Source organism: Rhinoraja longicauda, chromosome 19 (assembly GCF_053455715.1).
Source record: "Rhinoraja longicauda isolate Sanriku21f chromosome 19, sRhiLon1.1, whole genome shotgun sequence".
NCBI lineage: Eukaryota > Metazoa > Chordata > Chondrichthyes > Rajiformes > Arhynchobatidae > Rhinoraja > Rhinoraja longicauda.
The window spans coordinates 2357325-2373014 of NC_135971.1; the positions used below are offsets into that span (position 1 = coordinate 2357325).

The 15690-nt window shown below is 48.8% G+C and overlaps 1 protein-coding gene across 1 annotated transcript in view; it reads left to right on the forward strand.

Annotated features, from left to right (window-relative positions):
• The first annotated feature begins 6771 nt into the window (after positions 1–6771).
• Positions 6772–15690, forward strand: part of LOC144603014 (butyrophilin subfamily 1 member A1-like) — a 79156-nt gene continuing 70237 nt past the window's right edge. The window contains exons 1-3 of the mRNA XM_078416139.1: positions 6772–6845; positions 8868–9218; positions 9782–10063. Of these exons, the coding sequence (XP_078272265.1) occupies positions 6788–6845; positions 8868–9218; positions 9782–10063 (691 nt within the window). The 5' untranslated portion in view covers positions 6772–6787. The remainder of the gene's footprint in view (positions 6846–8867; positions 9219–9781; positions 10064–15690) is intronic.

Here is a 15690-nt window from a genome sequence, read left to right on the forward strand (position 1 = left end):
CAGCATCTGTGGAGAACATGGATAGTTGACGTTTCACAGAGTGCTGGAGTAACTCAGCGGGTCAGGCAGCATCTGTGGAGAGAAGGAATGTGTGACGTTTAGGCTCGAAACACCTTCACCCATTCCTTCTCTCCAGAGATGCTGCCTGTCCCGCTGAGTTTCTCCAGCTATTTGTGTCTTAAACCGCATCTACAGTTCCTTCACACAGTGGCCTAGAAAGCCTGAGCTTTATATGCCTGTGTAGTGGAGAGTTTAGGGCAGGCTGGGACTAGGGTTGCCAACTGTCCCGTATTAGCTGGGTAGCGCAGCGGTAGAGTTGCTGCTTTACAGCGAATGCAGCGCCGGAGACTCAGGTTCGATCCTGACTACGGGTGCTGCACTGTAAGGAGTTTGTACGTTCTCCCCGTGACCTGCGTGGGTTTTCTCCGAGATCTTCGGTTTCCTCCCACACTCCAAAGACGTACAGGTATGTAGGTTAATTGGCTGGGTAAATGTAAAAATTGTCCCTAGTGGGTGTAGGATAGTGTTAATGTACGGGGATCGCTGGGCGGCACGGAATTGGAGGGCCGAAAAGGCCTGTTTCCGGCTGTATATATATGATATGATCCCGTATATTGGGCCAAGTTGGTTTGTTCTATGTGGAGCCGCCCTTGTCCCGTATTAGGCCCTGGGGCTGCTGTAGGCCCGGACACTGTGGGCCCGGGGACCACTGTAGGCCCGGACACTATAAGCCCGGGTGCCGCTGTAGGCCCCAACACTGTGGACCCGGGGACCACTGTAGGCCCGGACACTATAGGCCCGGGGGCTGCTGTAGGCCCAGACACAGTAGGGCTGGGGGCCGCTGTAGGCCCGGACACTATAGGCCCAGGGGCTGCTGTAGGCCTGGACACTGTAGGCCCAGGGGCTGCTGTAGGCCTGGACACAGTAGGCCCGGGAGCCGCTGTAGGCCCCAACACTGTGGGCCCGGGGACCGCTGTAGGCCCCAACACTATGGGTCCAGGGACCGCTGTAGGCCCGGGGGCCGCTGTAGTCATGGACACTGGACGCGGGGTCCGCTGTAGGCCCCAACACTGGGCCCGGTGGCCGCTGTAGGCCCCAACACTAGGCCCAGGGACCGCTGTAGGCCTGGGCACTGTAGGCCCGGACCCTGTAGGCCTGGACACTGTATTCCCAGGGGCTGCTGTAGGCCCCAACGCAGTAGGCCTGGAGGCTGCTGTACGCCTGAACACTGTAGGCCCGGGGTCCACTGTAGGCCCAGACACTGTAGGCCGGGGTCCACTGTAGGCCCAGACACTGTAGGCCCGGGGGCTGCTGTAGGCCCCAACACTATAGGCCCAGGGGCCGCTGTAGGCCTGGACACAGTAGGCCCAGGGGCCGCTGTAGGCCAGGACACTGTAGGTGGGGGGGGGTGACGTCACCTTTTGTCGCTTATTTGGGAGTCAGAAAGTTGGCAACCCTAGCTGGGGGTGAGGGTGAAGTGTGGCACTGTCAGTGGGTCTAGCTGGAGAGGCAGAGGCTGGTGTCGTCTCTGTAGCGTGACCCTCTGCCAAGGTGTGGCGTGCAGGAGCAGGGCCCAGTCCTGGTGCTGGGCCTGTGGGTCTGTACGTGCAGGGCCTACAGTGGAGGCCCTTTGATATCGAGCGCGGTGCAGGGGACGGCCATAAGGCAATCCTTGTTAGATGAAACCAGAGCCTGGCAGATCCCCTTTTCATTAACATACCGTGTTTACATTATTTTATTGAAAGGCAACATGAAAGTAAACATCACAGAGGCCAAGAATGCAGGATATGGCCTATGCTGAGATAGAGGCCTGGTTATTTGCGTGCGGGTGTTAGCTGCTCCGACACAGGTTCTTTCTGGCTCTCCGCTAAGAAAGACCTAAGTTGTAGTGCAAATGCCAAAGTAATAATTATATTGTATTTTCCTTTCCCCGCACTCTGTCCCTCTTTCGTCCCCATTTCCCTTGTCGGCTGTGGCAGTGCTGTGATTGGTCCACGTCCACCACTGCCCATAATAGACCTCTCAGGCCCTGACAAGGGTTGGCTGTGTGGGTAGAGGGGGTGGGCCGGGCCTGGGAGACCCCATGATCAGGGGGCGCACCCCTACTTCAGGTTAGGAAAAGGGGACGTACAACGAGATCTGGGTGTCCTAGTGCATCAGTCACTGAAAGGAAGCATGTAGGTACAGCAGGCAGTGAAGAAAGCCAATGCAATGTTGGCCTTCATAACAAGGGGAGTTGAGTATAGGAGCAAAGAGGTCCTTCTGCAGTTGTACAGGGCCCTGGTGAGACCGCACCTGGAGTACTGTGTGCAGTTTTGGCCTCCAAATTTGAGGAGGGATATTCTTGCTATTGAGGGCGTGCTGCGTAGGTTTACTAGGTTAATTCCCGGAAAGGCGGGACTGTCTAATGTTGAAAGACTGGAGCGACTAGGCTTGTGTACACTGGAATTTAGAAGGATGAGAGGAGGTACGGACACTTTTGAAAAATATAAAAGTGGATAAGTCTCCAGGTCCTGATAGGATATTCCCTAGGACATTGAGGGAAGTTAGTGCAGAAATAGCAGGGGTATGACGGAAATATTTCAAACGTCATTAGAAACGGGGATGGTGCCGGAAGATTGGCGCATTGCGCATGTGCCTTTGTTTAAAAAAGGTTCTAAAAGTAAACCTAGCAATTATAGACCTGTTAGTTTGACGTCTGTGGTGGGAAAATTAATGGACAATATGTGACAATAATCACATGGATAAACAAGGCCTGATTAGAAACAGTCAACATGGATTTGTGCCTGGAAGGTCATGTTTGACTAATCTTCTTGAATTTTTTGAAGAGGTTACCAGGGAAATTGATAAGGGCAAGGCTGTGGATGTTGTCTATATGGACTTCAGTAAGGCATTTGACAAGGTTCCACATGGAAGGTTGATTAAGAAGGTTAAATCGTTGGGTATTAATAGTGAGGTTGCAAGATGGATTCAACAATGGCTGAATGGGAGATACCAGAGGGTCATGGTTGACAACTGTATGTCAGGTTGGAGACCAGTGTCTAGTGGAGTACACCAAGGATCTGTGTTGGATCCACTGTTGTTTGTCATTTACATTAATGATCTGGATGATGGTGTGGCAAATTGGATTAGTAAATATGCAGATGATACTAAGATAGGTGGTGTAGTTAATAATGAAGTAGATTTTCAAAGTCTGCAGAGAGACTTGGGCCTTTTGGAAGGGTGGGCTGAAAGATGGCAGATGGAGTTTAATGCTGATAAGTGTGAGGTGCTGCATTTTAGTAGGACAAATCAAAATAGGACGTACAGGGTAAATGGTAGGGAATTTAGGAATGCAGTGGAACAGAGGGATCTGGGAATAACTGCATTGTTCCCTGAAGGTGGAAACTCATGTGGATAGGGTGGTGAAGAAGGCGTTTGGTATGCTTGCCTTTATAAATCAGAGCATCAAATATAGAAGTTGGGATGTAATGTTGAAATTGTACAGGGCATTGGTGAGGCCGAATCTGGAGTATGGTGTGCAGTTCTGGTCGCCAAATTATAGGAATGATGTCGACAAAATGGAGAGGGTACAGAGGAGATTTACTAGAATGTTGCCTGGGTTTCAGCACTTAAGCTACAGAGAGAGGTTGAACAGGTTGGGTCTTTATTCTTTGGAGCGTAGAAGGTTGAGGGGGGACTTGATAGAGGTTTTAAAATTTTGAATTAACTTAATTTAATTTAATTTAAAAAACATTTAACGGTAGAATGAAATGTATTTGACAAGACAACGGGTCACCTCAGCAGTAATATTCCAAGGATAAATAAGATAAAAAAAGACATTAGTAAGATAAAAAGACAATAATAAAATAATCAACATATATGACGTGAAATGTGTTTCTGAGTTCAGAAGCCTGATGGCCTGATGGTAGAAACTGTTCTCAACCTTGTTCCGCATTCTCCTCCCCGCCCATTTATCGCGTCCATTTCATGACATCTTGAGCCGATTTCTCTCCCCCGGCGGCCGCCGTTTCCCTGTGTGATTCCACGCTGAGGAAAGCGGTCTCTCTGACGCCGGTTGCTCCGGGCTGTCGCTGGGCGCCGGTTGCAGACTCGGCCCCCGGGGAGCGGGGACAGGGGGCGGGCACGGAGGAGGGTCCCGGCCGGGGATTGATCAGCTGAGCGGGGCTCCGGGACAACTGTGGGCGCCGGAGCCGCTGGGACGCAGCGGGCACTCCCCTGTTTGACAGCGGGATTGGGTGATAGTGAAACCCCGCTCCCCCGGGGCGCTGCTCATGCCGAGACCTCGGTTGGTTGTCGGGGCCGGAGCGGCGAGTCTGGCCGGTCGGGAGAGCGGAGAGAGCGGGAGCCGGTGCGGTGCGGGTCAGGGAGGGAGGTGGCAGTCGGTGAGTCCTCGCTCGGGAGAGCTGGTCGGTCACCGGGATTTGTTTATTCCCAGCGGCCAAGTTCAGTCTGTGACGGGCGCGAAGTTGCCGCGATGGGCAAGAAGGGAACTCCTTGCTACACTCTCTGAAACTATGTGGCGCTGGTGGCGTCCCGAGCAGCGAGCGCGGGAACAAACTGCGCTGAGACGCAGGTTAATGTGTTACTGCTGGGAACATGTTAATTGAACTGAACCCGGAGTTCAGTGGCTCAGATAGTAGAGTCACTGCCGCACAGTTGCAGTGATCCAGCTTGCAGCCTAAGCTCCACTGCTCCCTATGTGGAGTTTGCACGTTCTCCCCAGAACCGCATGGATTTTTCCCCCGGGTGCTCCGGGTTCTTTCTCGTCCAAAAGACGAGCTGATGTCTCGGCAGATTGGCCGCTGTACATCGCCCCTGTATGAATCTGAGGGATGGGATCGGTGGGCAGTTGATGGCAACGTGGGAGCATTAATGAGTGCGGTCGGATTCGTGAACATGTGTGTTTACTGATATCACAAACTCAGTGGGCCGAAGGGCGTGTTCCAATGGAGCTTCTCTCCGTGAATCTATCAACAGGTTTTTTTTATACACAAGAGAAACATTTCAACACAGGAGAGCGAGTGTGATCATGTTACTAAATATTTTTGTTTGTCCCACATTCCTGGGCTGTGTGTGGGCAGCTGAAACACGAAACTTTACTCCGACTGTTGCAGCCATTACAGCGGTTGCCTCCCCACTATCCCACTCCCTCCCGTCCTACTTTTCCCCACTCCCTCAAACCCGGCGCGGTTTCTCTGTGGAACCCCGGCCCCAGAGTCGGGGAATCGAGGACCAGAGGACATAGGTTCAAGGTGAAGGGGGAAAGATGTAATCGGAATCTGAGGGGTAACTTCAAGTTTTCCAGCACCTCACTGGTGTCTAATGTTGACATTTATCTCAGCCATGGCGTCTGCATGTCCTTGTTCATCAATCACTGGACGTAAACATGCGGGTACAGCAGAAAGTGAAAAAAGTTAATTGCATGTTGGCCTGTATGACAAGAGGATTTATGTATAGGAGCAAAGAGGTCCTTCTGCGGGTGTACAGGGCCCTGGTAAGACGCACCTGGAGTACTGTGGCAGTTTTTGTCTTCAAATTTGAGGAAGGACATTCTTGCTATTGAGGGCATGCAGCGTAGGTTAATTCCCGGAATGGCGGGACTGTCGTACGTTGAAAGACTGGAGCGACTGGGCTTGTATTCACTGGAATTTAGAAGGATGAGAGGGGATCTTATTGAAACATATAAGATTATTAAGTGATTGGACATGTTAAAGGTAGGAAACATGTTCCCGATGTTGGGGGAGTCCAGAACAAGGGGCCACAGTTTAAGAATAAGGGGTAGGCCATTTAGAACGGAGATGAGGAAAAACTTCTTCCGTCAGAAAGTTGCAAATCTGTGGAATTCTCTGCCTCAGAAGGCAGTGGAGGCCAATTCTCTGAATGCATTCAAGAGAGAGCTAGATATAGCTCTTAAGGATAGCGGAGACAGGGGATATCGGGAGAAGGCAGGAATGGGATAATGATTGTGAATGATCAGCCATGATCACATTGAATTGCGGTGCTGGCTCGACGGGCCGAATGGCCTCTTCCTGCACCTATTGTCTATTTTCCTCCTCTCGCTTCCCACACTGGCCTCGGATATAACCGACCAGTGCCAGAGTTCATCTCGACTGTGCGTTACAGAGACATAAAACATTAAAAAGCCTTTGAGATGGTGAAGCAGGTAAAATATTCTGAGAGAGAAAGCAGACCAATGCAGTCTGGGGAATGACTACACAGGCAGTCTGCTTCCAATCAGCAAATGGTTGAAGGTGCTGTATATCCACCTCCTCTTTCAATACATCCAATGATCCACTGTCCATGGACAGAGAGAATTCCACAAGCGTGGCTGCAGGCGGCGCCGACCTGGGAATAACAGATGTCCCAGTCAGTGACACCCAACTCCGTAAATGAATCGCAAATCTCATCTCACCCCCGATTATTTTTATTGTTCCCACATCTTTTGACAGGTTTGATGGCCGGGGTGACTGAAGAAATTCCCGGGAGAAGGATCGACCCGGACCCGACCCCCGTGACAGGAGACTCAAGGAGCAGATTCTAAAGGGAGCCGGGGTATCGGTGCGGGGACTGGAGTCCTTTGGCCACCGGTTGTCCTTGGCCACCCGGCACAAGGTATGACCTTTCAGCCCCCGGTCAGCAGTGAGTGGGGGTGGGGGTGGACACCGGCGGCGGGGACGGAGGGGGAGGGGGGGGGGGGGAGAGATCACAGCTTCCCGTCCATCACGGGTCTAACACTTCTCCCTCTCTCTCCCCCTCTCCCTCAGGCACTGACCCCTCTACTGGGATGGGAGTGTTTCACTGCGCTGTGTTGCTACTGCACGGGATCCTCACCTCGGTCCACGGTAATAACCACAACATCTTGTCTGATTGATATTTATTTATCTCATGGAGGGGGCTTCATGGAGTCAGAAGATTCATATTTTAATATCGCCCATTTTAATGCAGTTGTCCACATCACTTAATACGATCAGGTGCAAGGTCCGTGCTCCCTCTGTGGGCGACGATGGGGACTGCAGGAGCAGGAGGCAACCTCATTCTCATGGATAATCAAGTCAAGTCAAGTCAAGTCAATTTATTTGTATAGCTGACTAGGAAAAAAAAAAGAAACATACAGTGGCAGGCAGCCAAACACAACGGCGCGGCCATCTTGAACAAAATGTTAATTCAATCACCTACAGTCCAACAATAAAAGCACTAAACAGGCACCCAAATTACCCAACCCCAAAAACCCCCCAAAACACAGTCCAACAATAAAAGCATTAAATAGGCATTCAAATCACACACCCCAAAACCCCCAAAAACACAGTCCAACAATAAAAGCATCAAACAGGCACTCAAACCACCCAACCCCAAAAACACACAAAAAAGAAACATCCATCAAAGAAACATCCATCACAGTGAGTCTCCTCCAGTCCTCTCTCTCCTCACTGTGATGGAACAACTTTATTTGTCACATACATATAGCAGATGTGCAGTGAAATGAAAGTGGCAACGCCTGCGGGTTGTGCTAAAACTACAAAACAGAATTTAAAAAAAATTATCACAAAAAATTAATTAATACTGTAAATTAAATTAGTCCCTGGTGATATGAGAGTTAACAGTCCTGATGGCCTGTGGGAAGAAACTCCGACTCATCCTCTCTGTTTTCACAGCATGACAGCGGAGGCGTTTGCCTGACCGTAGCAGCTGGAACAGTCCGTTGCTGGGGTGGTAGGGGTCCCCCATAATGTTGCTGGCTCTGGATCTGCACCTCCTGATGTATAGGCCATGTATAAGTCAGCAGGAAGCAGAGAGTGGGGACTAATGTATTTTTTCTCCCTGGGTGGGAAGATGTAAGTAGTGGTGCCCCACGCGGATTGGTGTTGAGACGCCAACCTTAGATATAAAATAAATAGTGAACAGCCAGTGAAAATGGTAATATCCTGGCTTCAGAAGGTCATCCAGTCATAAGCGATAGGAGCAGATTAGGGTCATTCCGCTCATCAAGTCTACCCCGCCTTTCACTGAGCCCCCCCCCCCTTGCTATTGAAGCAGTGCAACGCAGGTTCATGAGGTTAATCCGTGGAATGGCGAGACTGTCATATGAGGAAAGATTGGAAAGACTAGGCCTGTATTTACTGGAGTTTAGAAGGATGAGAGGGGATCTTATAGAGACATATAAAATTATAAAAGGACTAGCCAAGTTAGATTCAGGAAAAATGTTCCCAATGTTGGGGGAGCCCAGAATCAGGGGTCACAGTCTAAGAATAAAGGGGAGGCCATTTAAAACTCTGGTGAGAGGGAACGTTTTCCCCCATAGGGTTGTGAATTTGTGGAATTCCCTGCCACAGAGGCCAGTGGAGGCCAAATCACTGGATGAATTTAAAAGAGAGTTAGATAGAGCTTTGGGGGCTAGTGGGATCAAAGGATATGGGGAGAAGGCAGGCACGGGTTACTGATTGTGGATGATCAGCCATGATCACAATGAATGGCGGTGCTGGCTCGAAGGGCCGAATGGCCTCTTCCTGCACCTATTTTGTATGTTTCTATGTTTTTACGTTTTCCTTCTAAACTTGTGCCGTCAAACGCTTGGTTCGTGGGATCATTCTGAGATACCACTTCTGGACTCTCTCCAGAGCCAGCACATCCTTCCTCTGTTATGATGCCCAAAATTGCTCACAATTCTCCAAATGCGACCTGACCAGTGCCCTCGAGAGCCTCAGCATTACATCCCTGTTTTTGTATTCAAGCCCTCATGAAATAAATGCTGTTGGTCTTTGTGCGCACAGAACGATGCAACTTTTCTGATGTTAATTTTGTTTTCTATTTTTACATGATTGATTCCTTAAATAATTATGTTTTCAATTATTTGCATTGATCCCCAGGTGAATTTGCCGTAATTGTACCGGGCGATGGTGGTTTTGCAGCCATTGTAGGTGGAGATGCGGTGTTGGAGTGTCAGCTTGTGCCAGATATATTGACCAGCGACATGGAGGTGCAGTGGAGGAAGTCAGGTCTGGCCTCGCCAGTCCTCGTGTACAGACATGGACAAAGTGACGCCCTCGCTCAACACCAGGATTACAGAGCAAGGGCCCAACTGTTTAAAGATGAACTGGCCAAAGGGAACATTTCCCTCAGAATAATGAACGTAAGGGGGCTTGATGAAGGGGAATATACATGTTCAGTTACAGACAGAACTGAGAATGAAGCATCTCCAGCTCAACTGCGAGTTCAAGGTGAGTAAGAAAATGCATTGATATTATTAACTTTAAAGGAATGTTTACTTTAGAGATACAGCGCGGACACAGGCCCTTCGGCCCACCACACCGACCAGCGATGCTGGCACATTAACACTATCCTACACACACTATCGACAATTTACACATACACCAAACCAATTAATCTACAAACCTGTACGTCATTGGAGTGTGGGAGGAAACCGAAGAACTCGGAAAAAACCCACGCAGGTAACGGGGAGAACGTGCAAACTCCGAACAGACAACACCCGTAGTTGGGATCTCCTTTCCACCACACTCTCCAGGGCCCAGTCATTTACCATGTAACCCCCAGCTGGATTTATTTACCGAAATGCTGAAAACAATCAGCAGGTCAGGCAGCGACTGGGGAGAGAGAAGCAGAGTTGATGTTTCAGCTCAAAGACTTTGCATTGGAACAAGAAATAATTGTAAATTGTATAAGTATTGTTGCAAGAGGGTTTGACACCTTGAACAAAATGCTGACTGGTCCAAGTTGCTATTCTTCCTGACTATTGTTATTTCTACATCTGTCACTGATGCAGGTTTGGGGAGTAAGCCCCGGATTCAGTTGCTGGGATACCAGGGAGATGGAATCCAGCTCGTGTGTAAATCCGGTGGATGGTATCCTGGACCAGAGATGGTGTGGATCGGTGAGGATGGACAGGTTTTACCACAAGCTGAAACAAGATACCATGAAGACACGGAAGGTCTTATAAATGTGGAGAGCAACGTGACAGTAACTAGGCAGTCAACGAACAAGTTCAAGTGTGTTGTTCGTTATAGACGGTTAAACATACAACATGAGGCAATTGTTAAGATATCAGGTTTGTAAACATTTCTGTTTGATCATTGAAGTATGAAGAGATTTACATTCCATTGAAACCTCGACTGCCCAGAATGTTCACTGAGGTATTCACATGTTTCTCACTGATGGTTCAGCCACATCTCACTTCTGTCGGGAAATTATCACTGATTTTTAAAGAATGTTTACTGTATGCGCCGATCCTGCTGCTTTAATGCCTTTTAAATCTGCATCATAATTTATTCTTAATTGTTAACTGCATGTTAGGCAGTGAAGAAAGCCAATTGAATGTTGGCCTTCATAACAAGAGGAGTTGAGTATAGGAGCAAAGAGGTACTTCTGCAGATGTACAGGCCCCTAGTGAGACCGCACCTGGAGTACTGTGTGCAGTTTTGGTCTCCAAATTTGAGGAAGGATATTCTTGCTATTGAGGGCGTGCAGCATAGGTTTACTAGGTTAATTCCCGGAATGGCGTGACTGTCGTATGTTGAAAGACTGGATCGACTAGGCTTGTATACACTGGAATTTAGAAGGATGAGAGGAGATCTTATCGAAATGTATAAGATTATTAAGGGTTTGGACATGTTAGAGGCAGGAAACATGTTCCCAATGTTGGGGGAGTCCAGAACAAGGGGCCACAGTTTAAGAATAAGGGGTAGGCCATTTCGAACTGAGATGAGGAAAAACTTTTTCAGTCAGAGTTGTAAATCTGAGGAATTCTCTGCTTCAGAAGGCAGTGGAGGCCAATTCTCTGAATGCATTCAAGAGAGAGCTAAGATAAAGCTCTTAAGGATAGCAGAGTCAGGGGGTATGGGGAGAAGGCAGGAACGTGGTACTGATTGAGAATGATAATAATAATAATAATATTCATTTATTGTCATTGCAACGAGTACAACGAAATTTTAAAAATAGCCAATCCTGACGGTGCGTAAAAACATATATGCAATAAATGTAAAAACAACTAAATACAATTATATTAAGTACAAAAGTTTTAACAGAGTTGCCTAGTGCAGAAAGTAGTGTTCAGTTCTCATATGGCCCTGGGGTAAAAACTGTTCTTAAGTCTGTTTGTTCGGGATTTGATCGACCTGAAACGTCGACCAGAGGGCAGATGAACAAACAGACGGTGGCCGGGGTGGGATGGAGCTTTTATTATTTTGCCTGCTCTACTGAGGCAGCGTACGCTGAACAGGTGCTCCAGGTAGGGCAGTGAGCAGCCGATGATCTTCTGGGCCGTCGTGATGACCCTCTGAAGGGCCTTCCTGTCCTTTTCTGAGCAGCTGGCATACCATGTGGTTATACAATATGCCAGCACACTCGCGATGGAGCAGCGATAGAAGGACATCATGAGCTTCTCCTGCAGGTTGGTCTTCCTGAGGATCCTCAGGAAGTGGAGTCTCTGCTGTGCCTTCTTCACTGTGGTGATGGTGTTGGTAGACCAGGTAAGATCCTCTGCGATGTGCGTACCCAGGAACCTGAAAGCGGGTACCCTTTCCACACAGACCCCATTGATGTAGAGTGGGTCGTGTTCTGCACTGGTTTTCCTGAAGTCTATTATAAGTTCCTTTGTTTTGGAGGAGTTCAGGACAAGATTGTTCACTGAACACCATGCTGCCAGCCTTTGGATTTCATCCCTGTAGGCTGTCTCATCTCCTCCTGTACGAGGGTAAACTAGCCAATAATATAAAGGAGGATAGCAAAAGTTTTTTTAGGTACGTGAAGAGGAAAAAAATAGTCAAGGCAAATGTGGGTCCCTTGAAGACAGAAGCAGGGGAATTTATTATGGGGAACAAAGAAATGGCAGACGAGTTAAACCGTTACTTTGGATCTGTCTTCGCTGAGGGAGATACACACAATCTCCCAAATGTTCTAGGGGCCGGAGAACCTAGGGTGATGGAGGAACTGAAGGAAATCCACATTAGGCAGGAAATGGTTTTGGATAGACTGATGGGACTGAAGGCTGATAAATCCCCAGGGCCTGATGGTCTGCATCCCAGGGTACTTAAGGAGGTGGCTCTAGAAATAGTGGAAGCATTGGAGATCATTTTTCAATGTTCTATAGATTCAGGATCAGTTCCTGTGGATTGGAGGATAGCAAATGTTATCCCACTTTTTATGAAAGGAGGGAGAGAGAAAACGGGTAATTATAGACCAGTTAGTCTGACATCAGTGGTGGGGAATATGCTGGAGTCAATTATAAAAGACGAAATTGCTGAGCATTTGGATAGCAGTAACAGGATCATTCCGAGTCAGCATGGATTTACGAAGGGGAAATCATGCTTGACAAATCTACTGAAATTTTTGAGCATGTAACTAGGAAAATTGACAGGGGAGAGTCAGTGGATGTGGTGTACCTCGACTTTCAGAAAGCCTTCGACAAGGTCCCACATAGGAGATTAGTGGGCAAAATTAGGGCACATGGTATTGGGGGTAGGGTACTGACATGGATAGAAAATTGGTTGACAGACAGAAAGCAAAGAGTGGGGATAAATGGGTCCCTTTCGGAATGGGAGGCAGTGACCAGTGGGGTACCGCAAGGTTCGGTGCTGGGACCCCAGCTATTTACGATATACATTAATGACTTAGACGAAGGGATTAAAAGTACCATTAGCAAATTTGCAGATGATACTAAGCTGGGGGGTAGTGTGAATTGTGAGGAAGATGCAATAAGGCTGCAGGGTGACTTGGACAGGTTGTGTGAGTGGGCGGATACATGGCAGATGCAGTTTAATGTAGATAAGTGTGAGGTTATTCATTTTGGAAGTAAGAATAGAAAGGCAGATTATTATCTGAATGGTGTCAAGTTAGGAGGAGGGGGAGTTCAACTAGATCTGGGTGTCCTAGTGCATCAGTCAATGAAAGGAAGCATGCAGGTACAGCAGGCAGTGAAGAAAGCCAATGGAATGTTGGCCTTCGTAACAAGAGGAGTTGAGTATAGGAGCAAAGAGGTCCTTCTACAGTTGTACCGGGCCCTGGTGAGACCGCACCTGGAGTACTGTGTGCAGTTTTGGTCTCCAAATTTGAGGAAGGATATTCTTGCTATGGAGGGCGTGCAGCGTAGGTTCACTAGATTAATTCCCGGAATGGCGGGACTGTCGTATGTTGAAAGGCTGGAGCGATTGGGCTTGTATACACTGGAATTTAGAAGGATGAGGGGGGATCTTATTGAAACATATAAGATAATTAGGGGATTGGACACATTAGAGGCAGATAACATGTTCCCAATGTTGGGGGAGTCCAGAACAAGGGGCCACAGTTTGAGAATAAGGGGTAGGCCATTTAGAACGGAGATGAGGAAGAACTTTTTCAGTCAGAGGGTGGTGAAGGTGTGGAATTCTCTGCCTCAGAAGGCAGTGGAGGCCAGTTCGTTGGATGCTTTCAAGAGAGAGCTGGATAGAGCTCTTAAGGATAGCGGAGTGAGGGGGTATGGGGAGAAGGCAGGAACGGGGTACTGATTGATAGTGATCAGCCATGATCGCATTGAATGGCGGTGCTGGCTCGAAGGGCTGAATGGCCTACTCCTGCACCTATTGTCTATTGTCTATTGTCTATGATCGCATTGAATGGCGGTGCTGGCTCGAAGGGCTGAATGGCCTACTCCTGCACCTATTGTCTATTGTCTAGTGAGTCCAACCACAGTCGTGTCATCCGCAAACTTGATGATGGTTTTGGTGGGATGGTTGGGGGCGCAATCGTGAGTGTAGAGGGAGTAAAGGATGGGGCTCAACACACAGCCCTGTGGTGAGCCGGTCGGTGCTCAGTGTAATGGTGGAGGAGAGGTGAGGGCTTATTTTGACGGTCTGGGGGCGGTTGGTCAGGAAGTCCTTGATCCATTGGCAGATGGTTTGGGAAAATCCAAGGTCAGAAAGTTTGGTGACCAGTCTGCTCGGGATGACCGTGTTAAAGGCAGAGCTGAAGTCGAGGAAGAGCATCCTCACATAGCTCCCCTGGTGTTCAAGGTGGGTCAGTGCAGTGTGAAGAGCAGTGTCGATGGCATCCCCTGTAGACCTATTTGCTCTGTAGGCAAACTGGTATGGGTCGAAGGTGGGTGGGAGGCTGGCTTTGATGTGCTGCAGGACCAGTCTCTCGAAGCACTTTGTGATGACCGGTGTGAGTGCTACCGGACGGTAGTCGTTAAGGCCGCTGATGACAGACTTTATCGGCAGTGGGATGATTGTGGCGGACTTCAGGCAGGGAGGGATAGTGGATTTTAAAAGGGACAGGTTGAAGATTTTTGTGAAGACCTCAGATAATTGGTCTGCACATCCCCTCAGCACTCTGCCCGTCACACCATCGGGGCCTGCAGCTTTCCTGGGATTCACTGCTCTGAGCACGCGCTTAACATCATACTCCTGCACAGTGAAGGTGTTGCTGTCAGGTGCTGGAGAGGGTGTTATGTCTGCCACTGCAGCTTTCACCTCGAAACGAGCAAAGAAACAGTTAAGTTCCTCTGCCAGCGAGGCGTCGCCGTCGGCAGTCGTGCGGTTGCTGGTCTTGTAGTTGGTGATGTGCTGGATGCCTTGCCATACCCACCGTGGGTCATTGTTGGTAAAGTGGTCCTCAATCTTCCTCTTGTAGGACGCTTTGGCATCCTTGATGCCTCTCTTCAGGTTGGTTCTAGCAGCACTGTATAGAGCTCTATCACTAGACCTGAAGGCGGTGTTACGGTCCTTGAGGAGAGACCTGACATCCTTTGTCATCCAGGGCTTCTGATTGGGATACAACCGGATACGTTTGTCGATGGTGACATTGTCAACACAGTTTTGGATGTAGCAGAGTACTCCTCCAAGTCCTGATCCTCAAAAATATCCCAGTTGGTCCTTTCGAAGCAATCCTGCAGCTGCGAGGAAGCTCCTTCAGGCCATGTCTTAACAGTCTTTATGGTGACTGGACCTTTCCTCCTGAGTGGGGTGTATGCTGGAGTTAAGAATATGGACAGGTGATCTGACTGCCCCAGGTGTGGTAGTGGTGGTGACCTGAAACCCTTCTTAATATTTGAATAAACCTTGTCTAGTGTGTTTTTCCCCCTGGTAGCACATCTTATGTGTTGTTTAAGTTTAGTGAGAACTGACTTTAGGTCTGCATGATTGAAGTCCCCGGCTATGATGTGGGCTGCTTCTGGATATGTGCTCTGTTGTGATCACATTGAATGGCGGTGCTGGCTCGAAGGGCCGAATGGCCTCCTCCTGCACCTATTGTCTATTTGTGTTGTCATTTGTGAGCGGAGCACCAAGGCACATTCCTTGTATGTGCACATACTTGGCCAATAAACGTATTCATTCATTCATCTGCATGAAAGGCCAACTGAATCCACAACTTGTCCAAACAGGTTGGACATCGACACAAACTCTTTTAAATCCCTGACGCTCTCCTGAAAAGTCTTAAATGGACAAACCATGAGGACTGCCAGAGCATTGGCATGGACGGTCCTGTCACATTGACCACATGGGAACCATTGACGACGCTAGGACTGGGATGAAGGTTCTGCTGATGGAGCCGTCATGGTCCGATTACAAAGCAGAACCGTGAAGGGGTCGGTTTCTGGATGACTACCCAAGACCTGTGGAAATTGGCACCGGGCGAATGGGGTCATGCAGTTACCACATGGGTCCACAATCATTGTGGGAGAAATGGGCTCCAAGTCGTCGG